Below are 23,399 nucleotides of genomic sequence, written 5' to 3' on the forward strand. Positions count from 1 at the left end.
CTCATGGCCCTCCTGACAAACACCTCCAGCCTCATCTCCGCACCCCTCCTTTCAGAGCCCCTCGTTCCCGTGTCCATGGCATTGGCTGGTGCTGATCCATATTTCATTTTTCTAGGCATTCAGCAGCCAACACTTCTTTTAATTCCCCAGTTTAGCAATGTAGCTTGACTAGGAAATATAAAAATATTTCTACATAGAGTTATGCTTCTTTTGTGCCAGAGTCAGACTGCGAGCGGGGGCGTTTGAGTCAATTGTTTAATTCAAGAAAACCAGAACATGTATTTAGCAATGGAAATGACCTTTAAGATGGATTAGGTATTATAACGTTCATCTTAAGTAGTGAAGTACTGACAAACGTGCCAGGTATGCCTGGAACATCCTTCTTCACCCTCTCACTTAGCCTCTCTTCGGCCAAGGGCAGCCTCCGTGTCCACTGGTCTGGATGTGAGAGGAAGTGTCAGCTAGTGGTTGAAACAGAAGACTCAAAGGCATGACTAGAACTGAGGGAATCATGTTTGATTTTTCGATTTAGTGGCCAAATTGAAAAATCGAAGAAAAAACCGGTTAATTTCAAATCCAAATTGAGGTCTTGGGGTTTTTTTTCAGTTCTTCTCAATGAAATAAAAAACCTGAAAACATTTCCTTCTGGTCGAATGAAACATTTTAAAAATGTCATTTCAGACCACCGTTTTGGACAGTTCCAAAATTCTTGTTTTCAGTTTTTTTCAGTCGAAGCTACTTGCCGAATTTGACCTAAATTCACAAATAGTTTCAGCGCCCAGAGAAATGCATTTTCTGGTGAGTTTACTATTAGCCAAAATAAAAAGTCACCCGGCCTTAGCCCTGACTCTTGGGCTCCATTTCTGGCTCTGGCTCTGCCTCTGAGCTGATCTGTGGCTTTGGGCAGCCTCAGTGCGTTCTCTGTAAAATGGATATACTTCCCTCACCGGAGTGCTTAGAGGCTTAATTAATGACTTGATGAAGTATGGTCCAGTGAATAGGGTGCTCGCCTGGGCTGTGGGACACCTGTGTTTGATTCCTCTTCTGACACAAACATCCCATATGACCCTGGGCAAGTCACCTAGCCACTCTGAGCCTCAGGTCCCCATCTGGAGAATGGGGATAACAGCCCTGCCCGACCTCACAGTTGGGAGTTTGAAGATGCTCGGATACTCTGGTGATGGGGGCCATGTAAGTACCTTAGTTAGATGACTAGAAAACATTGAACTTCCTCAGCTATAAAAGATCAGAGTAGATTATGGATCACACTGGAGCATCCATTTCAGTAGGACCCAAAGGGGCTTCACAGAGAAGAAGTCTTCTGTCTGAGGGGCTAAGAGGATCCAGCGGGGTTAGCAGATAGGTGGAGAGAGACAGATGTCCTGTCCTCTTAAGGAGCTCAGCTTCCTGAGGGGATCCTTGCTGCTGCTGCTTTTCTCCTTCATTCACCTTTCCTAATGGGCAAAGGCAACAGTCCTAGCCATGTGAGAAAACTATGTGCGTGTCTGTGTGTGAACTGACACAGCCCCGAGCGTGTGTCTATAGAGAGTGCCACACAGTCCTGACAGCAGCATACATGCGTGAGAGAGAGAGAGAGCGAATGGCAGCTGACACCGGCCTGGCCAACAAGCTACATGTGTCTTTTTCTCTGAGACAGTGAGAATTGCTACTTTTCACAGAATCAGAGATTTTTAAAGCCAAAATGTACCATTTTGATCATCTAATCTGGCCTGCATAAAGGCCAGAGAACCTCACCCAGTAATTCCGGGGAGGGGGGGGAAGAGAGAGAGAGAGAAATCTGCTAAAATGCTCCATAAAACTGTCTTATCAACAGCCTGAATAAAAAGAGACAGGGACAGAAAAAGCCAGTATGTGCGTGCCACCCTGTGACGTGACTACGGGGCTCAGCTCATCTATCTGCTCCCCAGGAGTCCGGCTACGGAGTGACAGCAATGGCGGCAGGGGGCTAAGAGAAGGTCTCCTCAAAGCCCACTTCTTCCTGCTCTCTGCCCCCAGCTCTAAGCCCCAGTGCATAGAAACAGATGTAAAAAGCAACGCCAGTGCTTTATAATGCCTTAGGAAATAACAGCACTTGCCTGCTTCACAAGGGTGTTGCCACGCTTACTAAATTAAGATGATGTTTAGGTCTAGGTGTACTTAATCCTCAGCACCGGGGGCTGGACTAGATGACCTCTGGAGTTCCCTTCCAGCCCCACAGTTCTATGATTCTACATTTACAGAGTGCTTTGAGATCCTCAGATGAAACACATGAAGAGTGTCCTCTTGCGCCCTCTGAAATCAATGGCAAAGTTTGCACTGATTTCCACAGGCCCAGAATCAGGCCCTGTACTATTATCATTGAAGTGATGTGTAGACACAGCCTGTACCAAAGCAGGAATAGATAATGCCGCTTAGGGGTGAGAAATACTATAGGTCACACACAATAGCGAGGTGGATGAACTCCAATGGTCTGCTCCCAGCCTCCTTCCACCCACAAGTCTTCTTCTGTTACTCGAGTGAAATACAGTGCCGTGGTGGAATCCATACGTGACTGTGCTCACACAGTCTCCCAGCAGTAACACTCTGTGCTGCCAAGCAAAAGAGCAGAGCTGGGCTCTTGGATGAGGGCTTTCCCTGTCTTGGCTGGCAGGGCTGGAAGCTCCCTGGAGGCATTAAGCATTTGGCCTTGGTAGGTGGGAAGACCACACCATGCACTGTTTTGGTAATGACCCCTGCCAACCAATGATGAGCAGCCAGTGTCTGCTAATGAACTTGGCCCGATATCCTGAGTCAATGTCTCAGACTGTGACAGTCCTTCAGTGCCTGTGAATCTCAGCAGCCCTGGCTGGAGACAGAGCCAGGCCTAGGAAGGATGGGTACTCCAGTGAAGGAGCTCAGATACCATGGTGATGGGTGTCCTTATTAAAATCTAAATAGGTACAGCCTTCATATTATATTATATATTATAGAGGTCACCTGAGGAAGAAGAACCTGGCCAGTGAAAGAAAGAAGGCGTTTATGGGTATGGATAGAATATGGGCTTAGTGAACCATAAGGAACAACTGAAATGGAGATCTTCTGATATAATAATACCCTCTATTTTCAAGCACCCAGAGCCTTCTAGCCCGCTCCAGTTTATTATGGGTGACCCACAGAGCAATCATCTACTAAATCAAGAATCTGAATTACAATGGGCAGTGGATAGTGGCTAACAGATCCAGTGTCAATAGGAACATAGGATGTAGGACTGAAAAGGGGACTTTGAGTCCGCTTCTATTGTAAATTGGTGTAGATCATTTGAAGTCAGTGGAGTGACGCTGACTTACACCAGCTGAGGAAACTGCATGGTACCATACTATATGTATAGTGTTTAATCTGAGGTCTCCTCTCATTCTACTGCTTATTAGCTATACTTCAACCTCAAAAATTGAGAGTTTTGGGTCAGATCAGTATTCAAAAGTTTGGATCCAAATCCAGCAAGTCTGGAGAACTGGACATGTTGTGTGATGTTGATTTCCAGTGTTTGCTGTTTCCTGTTGAGCCAGTATGCCATGAGAAGAGTTTTATTGCAGTATTGCAATCTTTGCTCTTTCAGTTTGGGGTGGAAGATGGAGAGGACACGGATCAGGCAAAAATGAAAAGGAATGAATGGAACTCTTCTGAATGTCAGAAAGAGTTCACCTTGGGTTTGGTGTGAATTCAAGGGCAGTGGTTGAAGGAGGGTCAGATTTTATCCAGACTGGTTTACTCAACTACTGTGCATCAGGTCTGTCTTACAATGGGGTTACTAGACACATCTACCTACAATCAATGTTAACCATGGAGATGTCTCCAAATCAGCAGACTGAGATTACCTAGGTAGGAGCATTGCTGAAAGAAGCCAAAAACATGATTCTCCTGCCAAAGCTGGAGAGGAGACTAAACAGGTATAGCCAATGACCCTTCAAATAACCCTTAAAAATTCTTTGCTGGTTTCATTCACCAGATTCACCTTTTACCAGTTTCCAGCTGTAAATTTCCACCTCTTCAGAAGAGTCTTTCTCGACTGCAATTTTTCTCAGGTTTTCCTGTGGGCTCTCGGAACCAGGTGGCACAAACATGTAGACCAATACCCTGTTCAGATTCTGGGCACATCTGGGCGTATTTATTTCATCAGTCGGCTTGACTTTGGCATCTAGGCACAAACAAAGTCAGCATTAGTTGTTTCGCAGCTCTGTAGCCAATAAGAGTGGCGCAAAGAAGGTAGACCAGGACTCAGAGCAAGTCCACACTGCAATCAGAGATGTGATTACAGCTCAGGTAGACATACCTGAGCTAGCTTTGATCTAGTTAGCATGTGTACCGATAGCCGTGAAGACGCAACACCACAGGCTTCAGTGTGGGCTGTCCGAGCCCACCCAGAATTCTGAGCAAGTCCTCGCATGCCTAGTCCATGCCAGGATCCATGCCTGTGTCTTCACTGCTAATTTTAGCCACGCTAGCTAGAGCAAAACTAGCATGGGTATGCCTACCCAAGCTCCAATCACATCTCTGACTGTAGTATAATTGAGTCTTAAGGCACTTATCTGAAAATAAGGAGCACCGAATATTATGATGAGTTTTAAAAGGAGACCATTGAGTTTTCTGTAAGTGGATGGAGACCATGACCGTATTGCTATTGAAGCTGAGATAGTGACGTACCCTAGCGTTAGCAATGGTGAAGGTAGATTTTTTTTAAGTTCTCTGTTATTTGCCATGTGGATTGTTAAAAACCATTATTTTTCCAATTCACAGCCTCTGTGTTATACACAGAAAGTGGTAGGGGTCAAATAGCAGCAAACTGAAAACTTGCCCAAAACATAAAGGAGCAAAATTCTTATCTCAGATCCTGTCGGTGGAGCTCAACTTGATTTGCTCTCCCTACCCATGAGGGTCTCTTAGGGTATATCCGGGGGTGGGGGGGTGCTTCAGAGCCTGAGCTGCAACTTCCAAGTGCTGTCTACACAGTTTGTCTACACCGCTGTTTTTAGCGCATGAGCACAAGCCCCACTCGCCCAAGTCTGTCAACCCAAGCTGGGAGGCTTGCTCTAAAATGCTGCATCGACCTACCCTCATTGACTTCAGCGGGGATAAAGCAGGGCTCAAACCCAATCCCTGGATCTGAACACTCTTGAATTTGGGGGATGATTTACCAATCTTTGGGTCAGATCCTCAGCTGCTGTAGGTCTGCACAGCTCCGTTGAAGCCAGCAAAGCTATGTTGGTCTACACTAGTTGGGGCTCTGGCCCTTTCATTTGGAGGTGTATGTAACACATTGGCCTACCACGTGGGATTGATCAGTCCCCATCTGCAGGTCATCTGCTGGCCCTCCCTGCCAGGGAAGGGAGAGGGGCGTTGAGACTCTAGAAGACAAGTGCTCTGTACAGTGTTATTACTGGGGCAACTCATGCTTTTTGGGCATGGGCTCCAGGAAAACAAAGCAAATCTTCCTGTCCTGAGCAGTGAATGAGAGGAAGGTGTCAGAAGATGTATATTAAAGTAGATCCTCCCCTGGGCTTCCTACACTGGCTTTACACGGGTAACTCCATTGACTTTAGTGGGGTGACTCCTGATTTAAATAGTTGTATCTGAGAGGGGAATCTAGCCTGGGCATAGCTACTCTGAATTGGCACCTCCCGACACCTGCCTGGTAGGGACTTTTCCAGCTGCACCCCTCTCTTCTGGCCCACTGGCAGGTCATTTACACTAGTTCAGACTCACTGGACCGGTTTGTGAGCTCACTTTCCCCAGCCAATCAGGAATAGTTTCAATTAAACCAATGGGATGGCCCCAAAGTAAAGCAGGGGCTAGACCTTTGGCTGGTGCGTATCAGTGTAGCTCCAGGATCAGGCCCCAGGTATAAGTGAGATCAGAATCAGCCCCCTTTATATTCACTCACACCCACCTACTGAGGTGTCACCCACTCTCCCTTACACGTCACCTCTGAATTTGGTCTGCCTTGTCAGTTGGGAGGGTGGTGGCTGGAGGGATATTTACAAACTTGGGCAATTTTTAACACTCCCAAGCGAACGTGCGTCGTCAATTTTTGGCTTCTGCAGTAATTAATAATTTGCTTTCATATTTGGAAGCCAGTTTGTTGCATTTGGTTGAGGTTCCTGGAACTCAGAGGAGCTCCCTCCCACCGCTGAATTTAGCCTTGTTCTCTCGCCCTTTTGGCTGGTAAGCTTTTCACACTACTCCAGAGAAAGTCTGGTTATAAATAAACACAGGGAGTTTATTTTAGGAGTGAGAATATGGGGTCTGATTCTGCTCTCACACCAGTCCTACACTGGTGTATCTCCCTCCATGGCAGTGGAGTTCCTCCTGATTTACACTGATGTAAATGACATCGGCATCCTGAGAGAGAGAGAAAAGCAGAGGGGTGTTTTGCAATGACCATACCATAAGCATTCAGCTAGCTGTCTGGATTTAGCATGATTCTAACAGGGGTGTACCCAGCCTGCCCTCCTCCACTACCATTGCCAACACTGGCCTCCATAGTCCTAAAGCAGGCAAAACCCCCATTAAAGTCAGTGCATGTCTCACCAAGATGGCCCAATAGAGGAGGCATAGCATCACTATCTGTACTGCACTGATTCCAGTGATAGCAAATTGCACCCCTGTTGAGCCGTTCAGAGCTTTTGCCCAACAAGTAAGCAAGCCTCCCAACCAGTCCTTTGAGGCACAGCGAGGTTTTACAAATGGGAGAGCCTAGGGCACAGAATAATTATGTGACTTGCCCCCAGACAACACAATGAATCAGTGGCGGAGCTGGGACTAGAACCCACGAACCCTAGCTCCCAACCTCTCCTCACCGAAGTCAATGCCAAAATCATGTGACATGGCTAACCAGTGATAAAGTGGGAGGGATGTGATAACAGCCTACGAGTAATGGAAGGGCCTGGGAGGAATCATTTAGGCTGTGGCAAAGTATTTAAGTTGCGGTAAACGTACACTGGGGAAAAGCTCCTAGTGGTGAGATTCATAGATTTCAAGGTCCGAAGGGACCACTGTGATCATCCAATCTGACTTCCTGTAGAACACAGCGCATACAACTTCACTCAGCAAGTCCTGCTCCTTGGTTCCAAGTAGACTCCTACAGAAGTGGGAGAAGTTCCCTTGCTTAAACTTCTAAAGCTAAACGAAGTACAGAGGGACATAACTTAGGAAACTCTCCTTCATTCGAAGGGGGGCGGGGGCACGGATCAGGTGGCCTCAGTTCTTTTTCATCTCTAATCCCTATGATTCAAGCCAGAAAGCTTTCACAAAAAGACCAGAAGCCAATCAGGAGACACAAAAGTCCATGTGTTCATGTACGTAGTAAGGCCCTAATTTTGTTAATACATACGTGTGCTTAGTCCACTGAAGTCACATGATTACTCTTGTTTAAAGTTCGGCAAGTGCATAGGTAGGATCGGGGCATTAAAACTAGCCAAAGGAAGCCAGTAATAAATGAAGTCAAAACACCAGGAGAGAGCAGCAAACACTGGGGAGGATAGTCAATCTGTTCTCCCACGTACCTGGACATACTTTACAACATTTCCCTTCTACTTTCTCAGGATATTCACAAGGATATTCCTTGGGACATGTAACCTTCTGGCAATCCTGGATCCCATCCGTGCAGGTACATAGGATGCATGGTAGGACTCCATACAGTCGGAAGACAGGATGCCACACTTCTCCATGGGAGTAGGTCTTCCCATTGTAAACGCAAGCTGAAGAGAAAGAGAGAAGGGTAACAATAAATAATAATAATCATATTGTACCTCTGTACGGTGCCTTTCATCCTAATGGATCTCAAAGCACTTTGCAAAACTACCAAACTAACAGGCAAACTATGTCAAAGGGATTGCAACACCCACCACTGCAATGCATCCCCCTCTGGGGCACAACACGGCAGCAGCAATACCACAGAATACTTCAGGACAGAAGGTGAGCATGAAAATGAGAGCCCATTGAAACTGCAAGGGGGATTTAAGCAGCAGAATGTAGCTACAAGAGCTGGAATTTGGCCAGGACAGTAGGGCTAATAGCCCTACTCCTCCCAAAAGTGCATTGAGATCTTTAATGAGCATGAGTTGTCAGGACTGTATCTGAAAGAAGAATGCTGGGCTCCTTAATAACATGCATCTGTTCAGCACTACTCCGAGGGAAGAGCGCCACCTACTGAATTGCCACACAAGTTGCTGTGGACTCTGACTCTTCCTTGGCGGTCTCCCATCCAAGGGCCAGAATGTCCCCTCCTAGAGACAAATACTCAGGAGGGAGCTGGAGAAGGAAAACACCACCCAGTTACCTGTGTTTTCCCACACAGTTCCAGGAGGCCACAAGGGTTGTCTCACTCCCTCACCCCACTTTCTAGTATCCCCAGAGATTCCCCTGGAGAAGGATGCCCAAGCAGGGCTGTGCTGACAGGAACTAGCCCACTTCTGCCACTAACGCGAGGGGCAGTTCCACAGAAAAGTTACTACAGTCCCAGCCCAGGCTGTGTAAATGTTTCTGCAGGTTTTCCAGGGAGACTGTAGAGGGACCTTGTGCCCCATACCGGTTCCTCCCCACTGAAAGGATCCCTGTCCCAGGAGGCCACAGAAGCTAACCCTCCCCCGAAACTCTCCTTTTGCCTGGAAAGAGGTAGTTTCCTGAATGGAAGATGCATCTGGGAGGCACAAGCTAGCCACCAGTAATGAGCTGACCCCTTAAGAGAGATGTGATGGGCTCACCACCCCAGGCATGGCATTTAATCTGACTTGTCCTGGGCAGACGTGACACCCCCACCCCACACCACCCAGTCTGCCATTTATGAGACTGTCAATTAACTGGATTCTGCTGCGCTCCGGAAGCCAGCTGAGGTCACATGCCCTCTTCCCAGGGAACACACAGAAACCTCGCCCCCAGGAACGAACAGCCCGTCACCTTTCTTGTGCTTTTCTTTCAAGATGAATTTGACGGTGGTGCCACCTCCACCTCCTTTTGGCTTGAAGCCCCTGGGAATGAACTCCAGCGAGGAACTGATCACAGCGGAAGCAGTCTCGCCAAGCAATCTCTTGCTCACCAGATCCCCCAAGCACTGGTCTTGAGAATGTCTCTGTGAAAGGCCAGAAACAAGGATAGTACTGAGTACCAGGCAGTTCGGCTGCTCTGTCTGCGGCGCTTTATGGGAAACGTTAGCTCCAAGTCACGCGCACATTGGCTGTGAAGGGGAAATGCTTAGCCTCTAAAGAGTCTAGGGGAGAGTGCATTGAGATGGATAGAAATCAGGGGACCTGGGTGCTATTCCTCGCTCTGCCACTGGGTGGCCATGGGCAAATCATTTCACTTCTCTGTGCCTCTGTTTCCCCTTCTGTCTTATCTGTTTTGATTGCAGGCTTTCTGGCGCAGGGACTCTCTCTTACTATGTGTGTGCAGCGCCCAGGACAATAAGGCCCTGATCTTCGGTGGGGCCTCTAAGTGCGACCGTAACACTCTCAATAATGGTAGAGTTGAAATTTGCTACCCTTCCTCGATTCCTGCCACTCAGTCCCACTCCCACAGGACGTGTCAAGTCAAATACCATGTCTGACATTAGCAAAGCTACTGTTGGCTTCTAAACCTAGACAATGGGTCATATTCCATGTTTATCCCGGAACACACACACACACACAGCCAGCCTCGAGGTCAATATAGGCCGTAGGCCAGCAGAAAAGTCAATGTTCTCTCAAGACTGGTAATCCTGCACTGCATGGGAATACCTTGCTCCTGGCTTTGGAATTCCAGAGAAAAATGGGACAAGACACATAGCACAAAGGATTTCCTTGTGGCTATTTCTGGAGTTTTATAGATTGGAGAGGTGTGGTCCTGGCATTTCATCCACAGGGCTTTGGAAAGAGTAAGGACAAGAAGCTATAAGTGACCGAATGCCGCAAACCTGGCATTGGTCATCCAACTCGAAACGTAGTCATGAATCAACCTAAAGGAGCCAGGAGCTCACTTTTTCCTCCCTAGTAGTGTGGCTACAAAGACTAGCCAGCGAGGCAGCAGGAAAACATGCTCCCATTCCGCTCAGGCTCTGGCTGCCATGCTGCTGAGGAATGGGTTACATGTGTACGAGGGAAAGGGGAGACACCAGTATTCTGAGCAAAAGCAATTGCTGCCACTGCCCGGGAACTAGATTGTGTTTCCCCCTGGCTGTTTTCTGCAGCTAACCCTGGTGCCCCTCAAAACAGGGGCAGCACCAAGGTAGACAAGGCTCCGACTGCCTCTGGCATTTAAACCACCATATCATTTAAACCTGCTCAGAGCTACGGTGACTATGCCAGTGGCCAGCAGCGCTTTAAAGTGAGTAAGGCACTGAACTGGGAGTCAGGAGACCTGGCTTCTATTCCCAGCCCTACCAGTAACCAAGTGTGCAACTGCTGACACCTCTCCGCTCCCACGTTACACTGAAAGTATAACTGGGTTAAAAAAAGAATTCGATAAGTTACTGGAGGATGGGTCCATCGATAGCTATTAGCCAAGATGGGCAGGGACACCACCCCATGCTCTGGGTGTCCCTAAACCTTTGACAGCCTAAACCTCTGACAGCCAAAAGTTGGGAGTGGACGATAGAGGATGGATCACTCGATAATTGCCCTGTTCTGTTCATTCCCTCTAAAGCATCTGGCACTGGCCACGGTCAGAAGACAGGATACAGAGCTAGATGGACCATTGGTCTGGAGTGGTGAGCAGAGCTAAAGCTGGGCCATCATCTCTATGCTCCTTTGCATTCAGAAAGGGCTTCCAGACATTTCTGATGAGTGAAGGTCACTGTTGGTTCCAGGATTGTATCCTGCCACCCATCTCCACAGTATCCGAGCAACTTCCATGTAAAATAAATAGCATCATGGAGTCTCTAGTGGATTTCATGGAGTCTCTGACACGTCTCCCTTTTTGGGATAAAGTCTCTGCCTGGGGTGAATGTTGTTGTTACTGTTGGGGGGTTGGTTTGGGTTTTGGTAGAAGAACAGCTTAAAGGGCAAGTGTTGCAGAAACATGGATTTCCATGATTTGGCGATGTGGTTTATTTTAGAAGGACACTTGGATTCTTAAAATGTAAACATCACGTACAACACCTCTGTTTAACTGCAGGGGCTCCTCTTCCATTGACTTCTCATAGGAACCATCTGTAAAACACAAAATTACAACAGGAAACGCAGAAGGTTAAGATGGGAATTACTCTCAGCAAGTACCTGGCTTCTGGTGTAGGAGACTCCCAAAAAGAGAACGACACTCTAGTCCATAAAGGAGGCCGCAGGGCACAGATACAATGTGAGCATCAATGGGATGGCATATTAGTTTCCACTAAAGTCTCCATATATCCTGGTTTTGGGGACAAGGAACTCCTGAAATGTCCTGGTTCTTTCATTTCATCAGTCCAAACTTTTGTAGTTTTTTTTCTTTCTAGCTATGAAAGTCGGTTCCAAACGTATTGCTATAGCGAGCATTCCACCACCTTAGAAAATGTTGCCCCTAAAGTGTCCCAGAGGTTTTTGATCCTGTAAATACAGTCACCTTAGTCAAAACCTCACTGGAGTGCAGTAAAGCACTTGTGATGGATCTGCAAAGCAGGGGACTGCAGCTCCCTCCCCACTGTACATCCCCTTCCTCCTGGCTAAGAAGGGACTATGTTCCCATTAGCCCCATCCCCATAGCACTTGCCTACCCTTGGCCAGGGACGGGAAAGGTCCTGAAGCAGGAAGTGGCCAGGCTGTCTGGGGGTGGGAGCTGCGTGGCAGCAGGGAGCTGGAGAGAGACCCCAGGAACTGTGGACAGAGACACATATGGAACAGGCTGTGACTGCTAGACATCACAGCTGGGTACAGGTCTGGGTGAGACTTATGGGGGAGCAGCAGCAGATGGGCATGGAGCCAGTGCAAAGGGGCCCCAGTGAGAGACTAACAGAGCCTGGCTTGGAAACCCACAATGCTTATTGGCTTGAATAGAGACTGGATGGGAGAGGGCTCCCCGAGCACTAGGCCTGAAAAGCCCTGACCCTCACTCAATTGGACTGCCCCAGGGACGCAACCAGGAGCCATTATTGCTCACTTTGAACAGTACCTTTAAACCTCTGCACCTAGGGTATTTACAGCCTTCTCCCTGCCAGCCCCATCTATCAGAAACCTTTCCCCGAGCCGTGTGGCTCAGTGGTTATGGAGACCCCCAGGGCTAATGCCTACAAAGCCTAGCTGAAGCAGCTACAGTGCTTGCCGCCAGGACGTGGTACACTGGGCACACTACTGGCACCTTAAGAGTTTGGGGTACAGAGTAACCCCAATAATTACACATGAAAAGGGGACGGTGGCACTCTGTCTAAAACCCTGTCTGTCTCACACCATTTCTGGTGGCTGCTGGCAACACGTCTGCCAATTTCAGCTCTCAGTTAGACTGCTCTAAATATGGAGGAGCTCCACGGACTTCTGTGGAGTTACTCCAGATTTACCCTGGCGTAACAGAGCAAAATTTGGGCCTCTAACTGTTTATCATTTTAGTAGACAGCAACAGCGTGATGTGAAACTGCTGGTCTGACTCCCTGCTCTGAATTTTACATATAAACAGGGGGCTTGATTGTCTTCCCACTCACCCTGGTGTAAATCTAGATGAATGACAGTAAAGTCACTAGAGCTAAAGAATCAAGCATAAAATGACATTGAGGTTCTTAATAACCTCGGGGTGTCTTTATCCCCTGAGAATGACTATGCCACTGTCGCATTTTCACCAGTTTATCCGAGCGATGACAATAATAGTGATACCCAGTCTGATTTCCACCAGCAAAGCAGCCTCTCCCGAGCCTGACAAATGAACTTCCGTGAGGGTTTCATGTCACTAACATAATATAACAGCGCCAGTTGAACAAGGAGTACGACTCAGGCCATGACACTGATCCTACTTACACTCCACACAAAGACACAGCGGAGGGGCACTGCTGGAACAGAGAAGAATTTGGCCCAAGAGGCTTTGCATGCGTCAGACTCTCTTACCATTGCTGGTGACCCGGAGGCAGAGATCTGTGCAATTTACTGCATGGATCTTCAAAGTCATGTTTAATAAGTGCAACATTCCCCCTCCTGGCTAACGGCCAGGGCTGTGATTCCCATCCACTGACCTGACAGCAGACCTCACTTAGAAGCAGGGACTGGTTCCCATGTTACCTTGGCAGACTTGGCAGCAGGAGTCTGGCACAGTTAGAGGAGAGGAGCACAACAGATCAGGGCAGGTCACCAAGCCGCAGTAAATCTGGCCTTCCTAGGAAGCACAAAAAACAACCTGATGCATCATCTGCATTAACAATGTCCGGACAAGTACAGTGACCCTTAGTGTTTAGTAGCCAGGGGCCAAATTGTGCCATTGATTTTTAAGCAGATTTCACGATTTGATTTCAGTGGGAAGTTCTTAAAAATGGTTGGATTGATAGGGCCCTCAATTTGCTATAGCAATAAGGGCAGCTGTTGTATAATTCGCAATTACTCCATTCCAGCTTCAATCTACATAGCCTAGTAGACCAGCATTCTATTCCCAGCTCTGCCACTGGCCTGCTGGATGACCTTGGGCAAGTTGCTTGCCACTCTGTGCCTCAGTTTCCCCATCTGTAAAATGGGGCTAATGATACTGACCTCCTTTGTGAAGCATTTTGAGATCTAGTGGTTAAAAGTGCTATAGAAGAGCTAAGTACCTGAAACTGTCCTATTGGAGCACCCTTCCCCAGCTTTGTTTCTAAGTGTACAGTCCTTGGGCCAAATCAGGCCCAGTGTAACCACTAGGCGAACTAGGCGGCCGCCTAGGGCGCCAAGATTTGGGGGTGCCAAAAAGCGGTGCCCCCCAATGTTTTTTTTTTTTGCTGGAAAACGAATGAATGAAGAAAAGAGAAACGCCGCTGAACTTGCATTTTACCCTGTCGTTCTCTCGTACATTACAGCTATAGCCTACGCCAGGGCTGCGTCGCGGGCACAAGCGTACTGCTTCACTAGGGTACAAAGTGGCAAGGACGTCCCCCGTTCTGACAGGCTGTTTACAGGGCTAAGCTGACTCGTTTTCGGAGGTTGTTGACTGAGGTTAACTAGTTTTGTTGAGTTGTTTCAGATCTAAGACTCTGGCACGTGCTGCAGCGTCATTTCGCTGATACTGTGTGTCCGTTGTGTGGGTATGTTCAGTACTGGAGTGTACATGTTTATCGCGTGCGAATACGCGTGTGTAGCTATGTTGTGCAAAGCGAAAACGATAACAATGTCAACGCGGTCCGGTTATTCATTTATTTTCATTAAATATGAAGACTAAATAACGAAATGAAAAACTTTTCAAGCCGAACGTGTATTAATTCTAATGAACAATGCCCCATTATGCAGTATTCATTTTTGAAAGTTTATAATAAGCGATGCTCCAGGGGGAGGAGAAAGGAAGGGGGGGCGCAAGGTGGAAGTTTCGCCTAGGGCACAAAATATCCTTGCACCGGCCCTGGGCCAGATCCTCAGCTGGTGTAAACTGATAGCACACTATTGACTTCAATGGAGCTTCACTGATTGACACCACCTAAGGATCAGGCTCTGCAGTCTTTGTCCACTAGGGAAAAAATCATGACCAGTCCCCAGCCACCAGACAGGACCAGAATCAAGCAGTGTTGCATTGTATTATATAGCACATGCTCAAATGAGTGTGCGTGGTAGGGCCCTGCCCACACTGAGATGGTAAACTCTTTGGGGCAGGGACAGTGTTGATTTTCTACAGTGTGTGAACAGTGCCAAACAACAATTGCCACCGTGCGACTGTATAAACAGATTTCACTAGCAGGGTCCTAGCATATTTCTGATGAGTGTGGTCAGATCTTGGGCTTGAGCATTATGCTATGAAAACTGCATTATGGATTAAGAAGGGAATTGATTATAGCCTGGTTTGATTAGCATGATTCTCAGGGGAAAACGTCTCTGCCCAGTTGACTAGGGAAACCAGGCTAGACTCCTGCTAGTGACAGCCATGTTTAACCAGCATCATAGCAGGCCAAGTTCTCATTCCATATCCATTCACCCCCAGATTTGTGGGGAAGCCAGATGGGAAATGGAGTTTGGAATCTGAGCCCAGATCCGGATTCAAATTTTACAGCTCTGCTCTATCTTTATATTGGGTCAATCCAAACCCCCAGAACCAAGCGCTCCCAACAATCTGTAATCTGGATCCAGAGATGGATTTTGTGGTTTAGACTCACTAATATTTATTATTGGTAGGGAGATGCCTGGAAAAGATCAGCGCTCTATGGATAAGTCTGAATAATGGGCTAACTTCAGCCTTGGTGTAAGCAAGCACAATTCCACTGCTGACAATGGAGTTTCATTCATTTGCCCCATGCCTGAATTTGGCCCATTATGCAAGTTAGAAATCAGAGAGAGCTGGTATGAGGCTTTTACACCATCCAGACCCCATAGATATCAGGGACCTCTCCCCCTTGCACTGGGTCAGGGATATTTTTCATTGTACCTATAGCATCCCAACTGAGGATAGTTAAACTAACTGTGAACGTCTCTAGATCCTTTGACAGCTTCTTCCACTGCCAGGTGAGAAAAGACAAGGGTGTTGTGTGTAGGTGAATGGAGATAAGAAGGAAGCAAGTCTTGTGAATCAATGGATCCGAACTGAACCACTCAGCACGTCTACACTACAAAACTAAGTTGACTTTGTTAGGTCGATATACGGCCCCCGCAGTAATTAAATTGGTTTTGCATGTCCACACTAGCTCCTTCTGTCGGCGGTGCGCGACCCACATGCCCCGGATGTCAGTGTGGACCATGGCGGGGCACTGACAGTCAGAGCCCCACTGCCCAGGGCTGACAGCTGGAGCCCCGCCGGGCTGATACCCTGGAGCTGGAGCCCCACTGCCCAGCTCCGACTGTCAGCCCCAGATGGCGGGGCTCTGGCTGTCAAGTGCCAGGGACTGACAGCCAGAACAGTCAACACAGCGTCTACACTGACACTGCATCGACCTAACTACACCAACCTAAAACAGAAGTTGGCCCAATAAAAGATATTACCTTATCTCTCTAATATCCTGGGACTCCACTGAGCAAAGACAGGCTTGAGCCAAATGCTGCTCTTGGGTCAGGGGTGTAAATCCAGACTATCTCCACTGACTTCAGTGCTACTGGAATTTGGCCCTTGCTTGTTTTTAGGTCACGGATGACTGTTTCCTTATTTACCCTTGAGAATGTCAGGTCGCTGCTTAGAGCTGCGTATGAATGGGCCAAGTGGAAGAGAGGCAAATGCCATAAATAAAAGAATTTATGCCAAAGGCCATGCACTTGGTGCAGCTTTCAAAGAGGTTAGTTAGACCAGCTGTTCGCGCAGCTGTTTCAGCAACTGGCAAAATTAGACACGACCAATCACAATCCTACTGGTGGCTGGCTTCATTGTGATCATTTTATTTTCCCCTTAGTGTCCAAGACATTATCCCACTGAATAAACAGAGAACCAGAGCAAAGCAATCCAACGCATCCAGCAAGTACATACAAACCTGGGAGTTCTTGATCAGCAGTGTCACATAAAGCAGATGAGACAGTAAAACCAAACGCTGCAGTGATATATAATTGTTGACGGAAGCATCCCTCTCCATCTGTTTATACTTCACACATACAAATATATACAAAACTTTTGGATCTGGTTCTCCTCTCTTCAGCAAGGGCATCAAACAGGAGTTATGTTGGTACACAATTGGTGTAAATATGAGAAGAACCAGCCCCATCAATTATATAATTTGTATGTCTCGTGTCTATCTGTCTATCTCTATGTGCCAGATTTGGCCATCCTTATTCATGTTGAGTATGTCAGTTGAAGTGTAAGGCACCTTAGTGAGGACCGAGGACTTGGCCCTGTTGGCGCAGGGGTAAATGACTACACATGGTGCAAGACGACAACAAATCAAGCCCTCATATTTTTTCAAATGCATTTTTGCGTGACTTCACTGCAGTTGATCGATGTGAAATTGTCAATCTTGAAGACTAAGCCCCAGGCAGTACTAGCACTAGTTTACCATCCCCACTGTCCATGGCTCATTCAATCCTTGGCTTCTCCACAGAATACTTCCAACAAGGGAGCCAGTGTCCATTGTGATGAGGAGACCTATCCATTAGGAATTGGTCTGAGACCAATAACTCATTCCACGTAGTCTTCCCAAGAACCTTCAGGTAGTAACGACTTCTGGACGCTCTCATGCTGAACTTGATCTGGAGTTGAAAGGCTCCACACCCAATTACAACCCCATAAGCCATCTGGCCCCCTTTAATATCTTTATATAATAAATGGAATGAAAGCAATCTCTGTACAGAACTCTCCTTTTTATGGCTTTGGGACATGCAGAGAGAGGTTATTGATGCTTGGAATGTTACCATACGCCTTCCAAGTTTAGAGTGGTCGTTGCTCGGCAGTTTTATATTCTACTCCTGGAGAAACGGGAAAGATGAGAAGAAGCCACTCAATCTATCCTCAGACACTCAGCTTACTGGCATCTTGAGCCCTGGAATCATCACACATTAGACATCCATCTTTGGGCCTTACAATGGACAAACTGTGCGCTCGCCAGTCTAGTAGAGTTCAAAAAGCAAACAGGAGTTGGGACACGGTTTTCAACAGGCCATTAACACTATCTGTTGCAAAGACAGGGTAAGACACTGTGGCAGAAGGCTACCAGAGTCGAGCCAAGTCCCTGTCTGAGTCTGCTCCCAGGCTTTCAGGCTTTCTGGGAAGAAAAATATTCATCAAATGCCCATTGGCAATGTTTGCAAACTGAAAAACAAGATGATCCACTACCAATGATTTGCTCTTCAGCAGCTAAACAGAGATTACACAAAGTAGCTAAGACTATCTCTGATGACAGGAGTCTGCTCACAGCCAATGCCTTATAATGACAGTGGGTCATAACACCCACAACACTGGGGTCACCAGTTGAGGAGAATCACAGTAGTTCACTACAGAATCTGCCTTGAAAGCACAAGATACAGCCTCTTGCAGGGTTTTCTGCCACAAATGGTCCCAACCTCACGGCTGTAAGGCAAACCCTGGATAGCAATGTAACTTACTAAGGCGCGCAGTGCTGCTCTGGGCTTCAGTAACTTGCTCCTGGATGAAATCTGCTCTTTAGCTTGGTAATGTAATGGCTTCAGTGGATTTCTAAGCACACAGGAGCCATGCTGCAAAGGTGTTGGTGTACGGCCAAGCCTCCTCTTCCAAGTGCTTCCATCTCCACAGTAATGCTTCTAGCCCAGCAAGGTCTCTGTGGTGAACTCCAATGGATGATTCCAAGCCATCCCCTCTGCTGGTCTTAACTTTGGATGTTTACAATTAGATGGACGAGGCACTAGAAAACGGACAGTAAGGAGCAATCTTGCACTGGTAGCAGGGTGGATCTTTTGTATCTTTTAGGAAGGTATTATTTAGTCAGGGTGTGGTCAGAAGTTTTTGGAGGGTCCTTCATCTTCCCAGGTGAAAAGTCCTGCCATCCAAGACCTGCCATCCTTACTCAGGCTGAGTGGCACCTTACTTCACGAGTAGTCCCATAGAAATCAATGGTGACTGCTTGTGGAAGGAAAATAATAAGCATAAGCAGGATAGCTAAAATCTGGTCCTAATACAGTCTTCATATCTTCACACTCAGTGGGCAGATTCTGATCTTGGTTACTATTCGATTTCTATTCTGTTCTATCTAGATGCATATCCCTCCCTGATCTCTGTAGTGTCTGAGCGCCTTCCAGTCGTGCATTAAGTGATGTGACCGACATGTGTCACGTGTGACTCGTTCTCTCTCTCTCTCTCAACCTCTCCCCATTGGGAGAATTGTGTGTGCAGTGCAGTGTTTTGTTTGGGGGTGTTATGGGAGCATTTTTTGCAATGTCCATGCTGCTCTGTGTTCATGTCAGAGAAGGCAAGTGGAAGAAGTGCATCTTGCACTGGGAGCAGAAGGTGGTGAGGTTTGCGATCACTCTTAGATCCTGGGGGAGTTCATCTCACAGTCCCGGACCAACGCCTGAGAAAGTTCTGTCTCCTGAATAGATGAGCTTTAAATTCTATCGAGCCAGAGTGAAGTTTTCAACCATGGTCTTCATCCTGAAGCTTTAGGCTCTTTTAGATATCCTGGGTTGTGACGGGGTGTACCAGACCCACACTGGTTCAGCCGGGGTTCACCACACTCTGTGTGCCAAGGAGGCCATGCCCCCTCATGTCTGCTGGGCATGCTCCAGCTGGAATCTAGATATTAAAGGGAGCAACTCAGCTCAGTCAGGGCTCACTAGCTAAGAGAACGGAGGTGCGCTGCATGCTCCTGCAGAGGGACCGCCAACACTCCAGTTCGCGGTGGCCAGCCAGCCAGCGATGACCAGTACGCTTAGGCATCCAACGCTGCAGAGGGAGGAGAGGCCATGGGACTCCCAAGACAACTAGCTGTGGAGGAACGGGTAGGAAATAGCCCGGGGGAACTTAACAGGGAAACAGTCAAAGAACCAGGGCTTGGCTCAGCATGTTTCAGGAGGATCCCCGCTGAGCAGGTGGCGGGCAACCCCACCACCACCAGGGCCCTGAGTTGGGACCCAGTGGAGTAGGGAGGGCCCGGATCCCCCTACCCTTACTGCCACCCGCCCCAAGGCAACAGCCCACCTCTCCAACCACTCCTGCCACCAGGCCACACTACCCTGCTGGTCCAGGGTAGCCCTATTGACTCTGACCACTAGGCCACGTAGCCCCGATGAAGAGGGCAGCCATATTGACTCTGGCCATTAGGCCACACATCTCTGTGAGAAGGTGCAGCCTTATGGACTCTGACCATTGGGCCACACAGCCCTGATGAGGAGGGCTGCCATATTGACCCTGGCCACTAGGCCATGCAGCCCTGCAAGGGAGGGCACCCTATTGACCCCGACCATTAGACTGTACGGCTCAGAAGCCAAGGGCGGACATCCAGACTCAACTGCAGGGTTGTAATAGCCCCGCCATTCTCCCCAAAGGGTGGCAGGCTGTACCAGCCCCTTAACATGGGCCCAGGCCATTGAGCGAGCACCTTGAAGACAAGGACTAAGACCTTGAACTTGATTCAACACAGTATTATAAACCCAGAGAGACTCAACTGAAGTCAATGGGATTACTCTGTATTGACACCAGTGTAAGAGATCAGAATCCAGCCCTAGGTGTCGGTCGGCCAGAGAGCTCCTGTCTCTCATCAGGTCTGATCGTTCTCATGTAATGGGGAAGGATCCAAATCTCCTCTCACTTATGCAGGTTTTACTCCATTGTGACTCCATTGACGACAATGGAAGATCTTCCAGATTACACCAGCGTAAGAGCAGAATCCTATCCAAAGGGACAGGCTCTGATACACTACCTGACGCCACTGAATAGTCCTACGGAAGCCAGTGGGATTCCTCATGGAGCGAGGTACTATTCAACATGAGGATGGCTACCAGAATCAGCTCATGGGGAATAACATTGCCATGCCAGCCATGCCCAGTGGGAGCACCCCTTACGGAGCTGAGCTGGAATAGCTGGTCAGATTATTGTGATGCTGTTGTAGCGACATAAAGATTAAAACACAAAGATTTGGCACTCCCTGACCACGTCCTCCCCCTTCAAACCCATGCCCACCTGACAGATAAAGCATTGCGACTCCCTTTGATTCAAAAATAGCTTACGGAGCAGCTGCACTGTACACACTGATTTGGCTGCCGAGAAGGGAAGAGTTCGCTCGTGGTAAACATCTCCCCTGGTTGGTAGGTTGTCCCGTTGTACTGGCAAGACTTCACAGGCGCCCGGAGACCAGACGGCGTGTGCGGCTCTACAGGGAGAGAGGAGGAACAGCAACAGCTCCGCTGAGTCTCGTCGCTTCCCAGGCCTGGCATGCAGGACCTGAAACCCTGACACTAAACAGATCCTCTCCGCTGACGCTGCTCTGAATAATGGGAAGCTGGGACCATCTTCCAGGGGAGATGTAAACACGGAACACTTTTATCAGCACCCCGCCCAGCCCCGGATCCAGCCTGGCCTGGGCCATCTCTGGCTGGAAGGGAGCCCATAAAGACAGTTTGCTCTGGCTCTCTGTCAGATTATTGCTAATCTTAAAATTAGAGTTAGATTGCCAAAGACGCCATAGTAAAAGGGAAGGACTTGTGGATAAGGAAGCCACATTTCTTCCCTTTCTCCTCTTGGCTTCAGAGGGTGGTGAGAGGCTACTTCCTTGCCCCAGCAGCATGTTCTTCCCCACAATGCAGGGAAGGGGGCAGGGAATGAGGAGAGCCTGGATTCTGCTCCCTACCCCCACCAATGCACCAGATGTGGCCCACCTGCCCCGGGTAGCCTGCACAAGGTGTAAGGGAGGATTCTGAACACCTCATATCCATCCCTATGTGAGCACGTTGTCTAAGCCACAATGCGGTGCTATACGTTTGGAGCGGGGTGGGGGGGGGAGGGGTGACAAAAACCAACAGGTTTTGACGGATTTAGCTCAGATTTCCATGTTTTCCTGTCCTGTCATGCAGCGGCCCGGACGGCGCGTCTGTTTCCAATAGTGAGGTGGAATAATAATAGTTTGTACATCTACAGCAACGTTCCTCTGAGGCCACGAAAGCTCGTTACACACAGTAATCCTAGCGCCCCCGTGAGATGGTCCCCACTTTGCAGAGGGATACACTGGAACAGAGAGACTAAGGGTGTGTCTTCATCGCAGAATTAATGCGGGAGACCGGCACCTGGGTCTGCGCACCCAGTTCAGCCTCGCCTAGGTGGGTGTGTCCCCACGGCCTCCCCGCAAAATATCATGTGATCCAGGAGCTATTTCCAGCCCTGCCACGCTGTGAGGCACTGAGCCGGTCTCAGGGCCACCCTGTGCTGCTGTGAAATGGGGACAACCATTTTTGCCCTCTTTCACCAAGTGTTTTGACATCGCTGGGGGCAAAGGGGGTTCTGTGGGCCAGCTCCTCAGCTGATGAAATTGGCACAGCTCCCTTAATGTCCTGTGCTGACACCAGTCAGCGATCTGGCTCTATTGGGCATTGTCTCCTCTGGGTTTGTACAGATCCCGGCACACGGGCGCCCCGTTCCCGATTGGGCTTTTGGACCCTCTCCTAATATAAATATTTAGAGCTAAGAACAATGTTATAAGTGCAGAGCGTTGTTATGATTACTGTTTCCCTCACGCCCTGACTGTCCAGAAGCAGAAGCCTCTACAGAAACTGAGCTCCCAGAGAAACAGAAATGTGGAACAAAGAAATCTGCTCCAGAAATCCACTTACCTGCACAGCGAGGGCAGCACTGCTGCGGGTCAGTGACAGGCTTTACACAATGCAAGGCTGGGCACTGGATTTGGTAACAGCTCACATTCACATTCTGTTTGCAGGGAGAGAGAACAGGGCTGCTCAGGGACAAAAATCCTTCCCCCGCAGGCCTTTATGAAGATGCTGCCTTATTTGGCCTTTTGGACTGAGCCAGAAGTGGAAGGCACTAGGCTGAGTTACCCCAGCTTAGGGTCTGGGCAGTTGTATTTAAATTGTTGGGTACCACCGCGAGCTGCTAACCAGCGTATGATCCTTGACAAGTACAATGATTATGAGGCTGTCTGACCGGTTACTAGAGGGGCCAGCTGGCCTGTAAACATTCTGCCCCGTGCCCTGATCCTATCAGATCTCCCTGTTCATCCAAACAGTGCAAAGCCTCAGCATTGCTTGACTCTTCACTAAGTTGATCTGATCCAATAGGCTCCACGGTCTTGTACCTGAGGCACTGCTGTGGGACTCAGGAGACCTGAGATCTACTCCTCGCTCTGCCTGTGACCTGAGGCAAGGCACTTCCCGTCTCTGTGCCACTGCTTCCCCTCCCACCCTTTGCCAGAAGCTGGGAATGGGCAACAGGGGATAGATAACTTGATGATTTTTTGTTCATTCCCTCTGAAGCACCTGGCATTGGCCACTGTCGGAAGACAGGACACTGGGCTAGATGGACCTTTGGTCTGACCCATCATGGCCGTTCTTATGCCTATTTGAACTGTCAGGTTTATGGGACTCTCTCTTATTATGTGTTTGTGCAGGGCCTAGCACAATGGAGCCTCAGTCTTCTTTGGGGAATGTCATCCTTTGCTCCTGGCCCTGGCCCCAGGGACCCGTGTATTTGTCACTCCAGACAGGCTCTCCCTGTGTCTAGGAGGACTGAACATAGCAGAAGATGCAGAAGCTCCAGCTAGTACACAGCTAGTCTCCTCAGCAGGATGGGCTACTGCAAGGCCATCACCCCCTGTTCTCCAGTCCCTCCATTAGCTCCCAGTCCACTTCCATTGCTAGTCCAGGGCCATGTCCCTGAACATCAAAGCCCTCAATGGGTCAGGACCCCTCCACAACTCCACCCATAATCCACCAGCA

The 23,399-nt window shown here is 48.5% G+C and overlaps 1 protein-coding gene across 1 annotated transcript in view; it reads right to left on the reverse strand.

Annotated features, from left to right (window-relative positions):
• CHRDL2 (chordin like 2) overlaps window positions 1-23,399 on the reverse strand; it is a 60,590-nt gene that overhangs the window by 10,230 nt on the left and 26,961 nt on the right. The window contains exons 3-9 of the mRNA XM_027830540.3: window positions 22,281-22,374; window positions 20,685-20,827; window positions 13,182-13,275; window positions 11,101-11,156; window positions 8,932-9,103; window positions 7,539-7,733; window positions 3,992-4,174 (exon numbers count right to left, since the gene is read on the reverse strand). Of these exons, the coding sequence (XP_027686341.1) occupies window positions 3,992-4,174; window positions 7,539-7,733; window positions 8,932-9,103; window positions 11,101-11,156; window positions 13,182-13,275; window positions 20,685-20,827; window positions 22,281-22,374 (937 nt within the window). The remainder of the gene's footprint in view (window positions 1-3,991; window positions 4,175-7,538; window positions 7,734-8,931; window positions 9,104-11,100; window positions 11,157-13,181; window positions 13,276-20,684; window positions 20,828-22,280; window positions 22,375-23,399) is intronic.

This window comes from Chelonia mydas, chromosome 1 (assembly GCF_015237465.2).
Source record: "Chelonia mydas isolate rCheMyd1 chromosome 1, rCheMyd1.pri.v2, whole genome shotgun sequence".
NCBI classification, from domain to species: Eukaryota; Metazoa; Chordata; order Testudines; family Cheloniidae; genus Chelonia; species Chelonia mydas.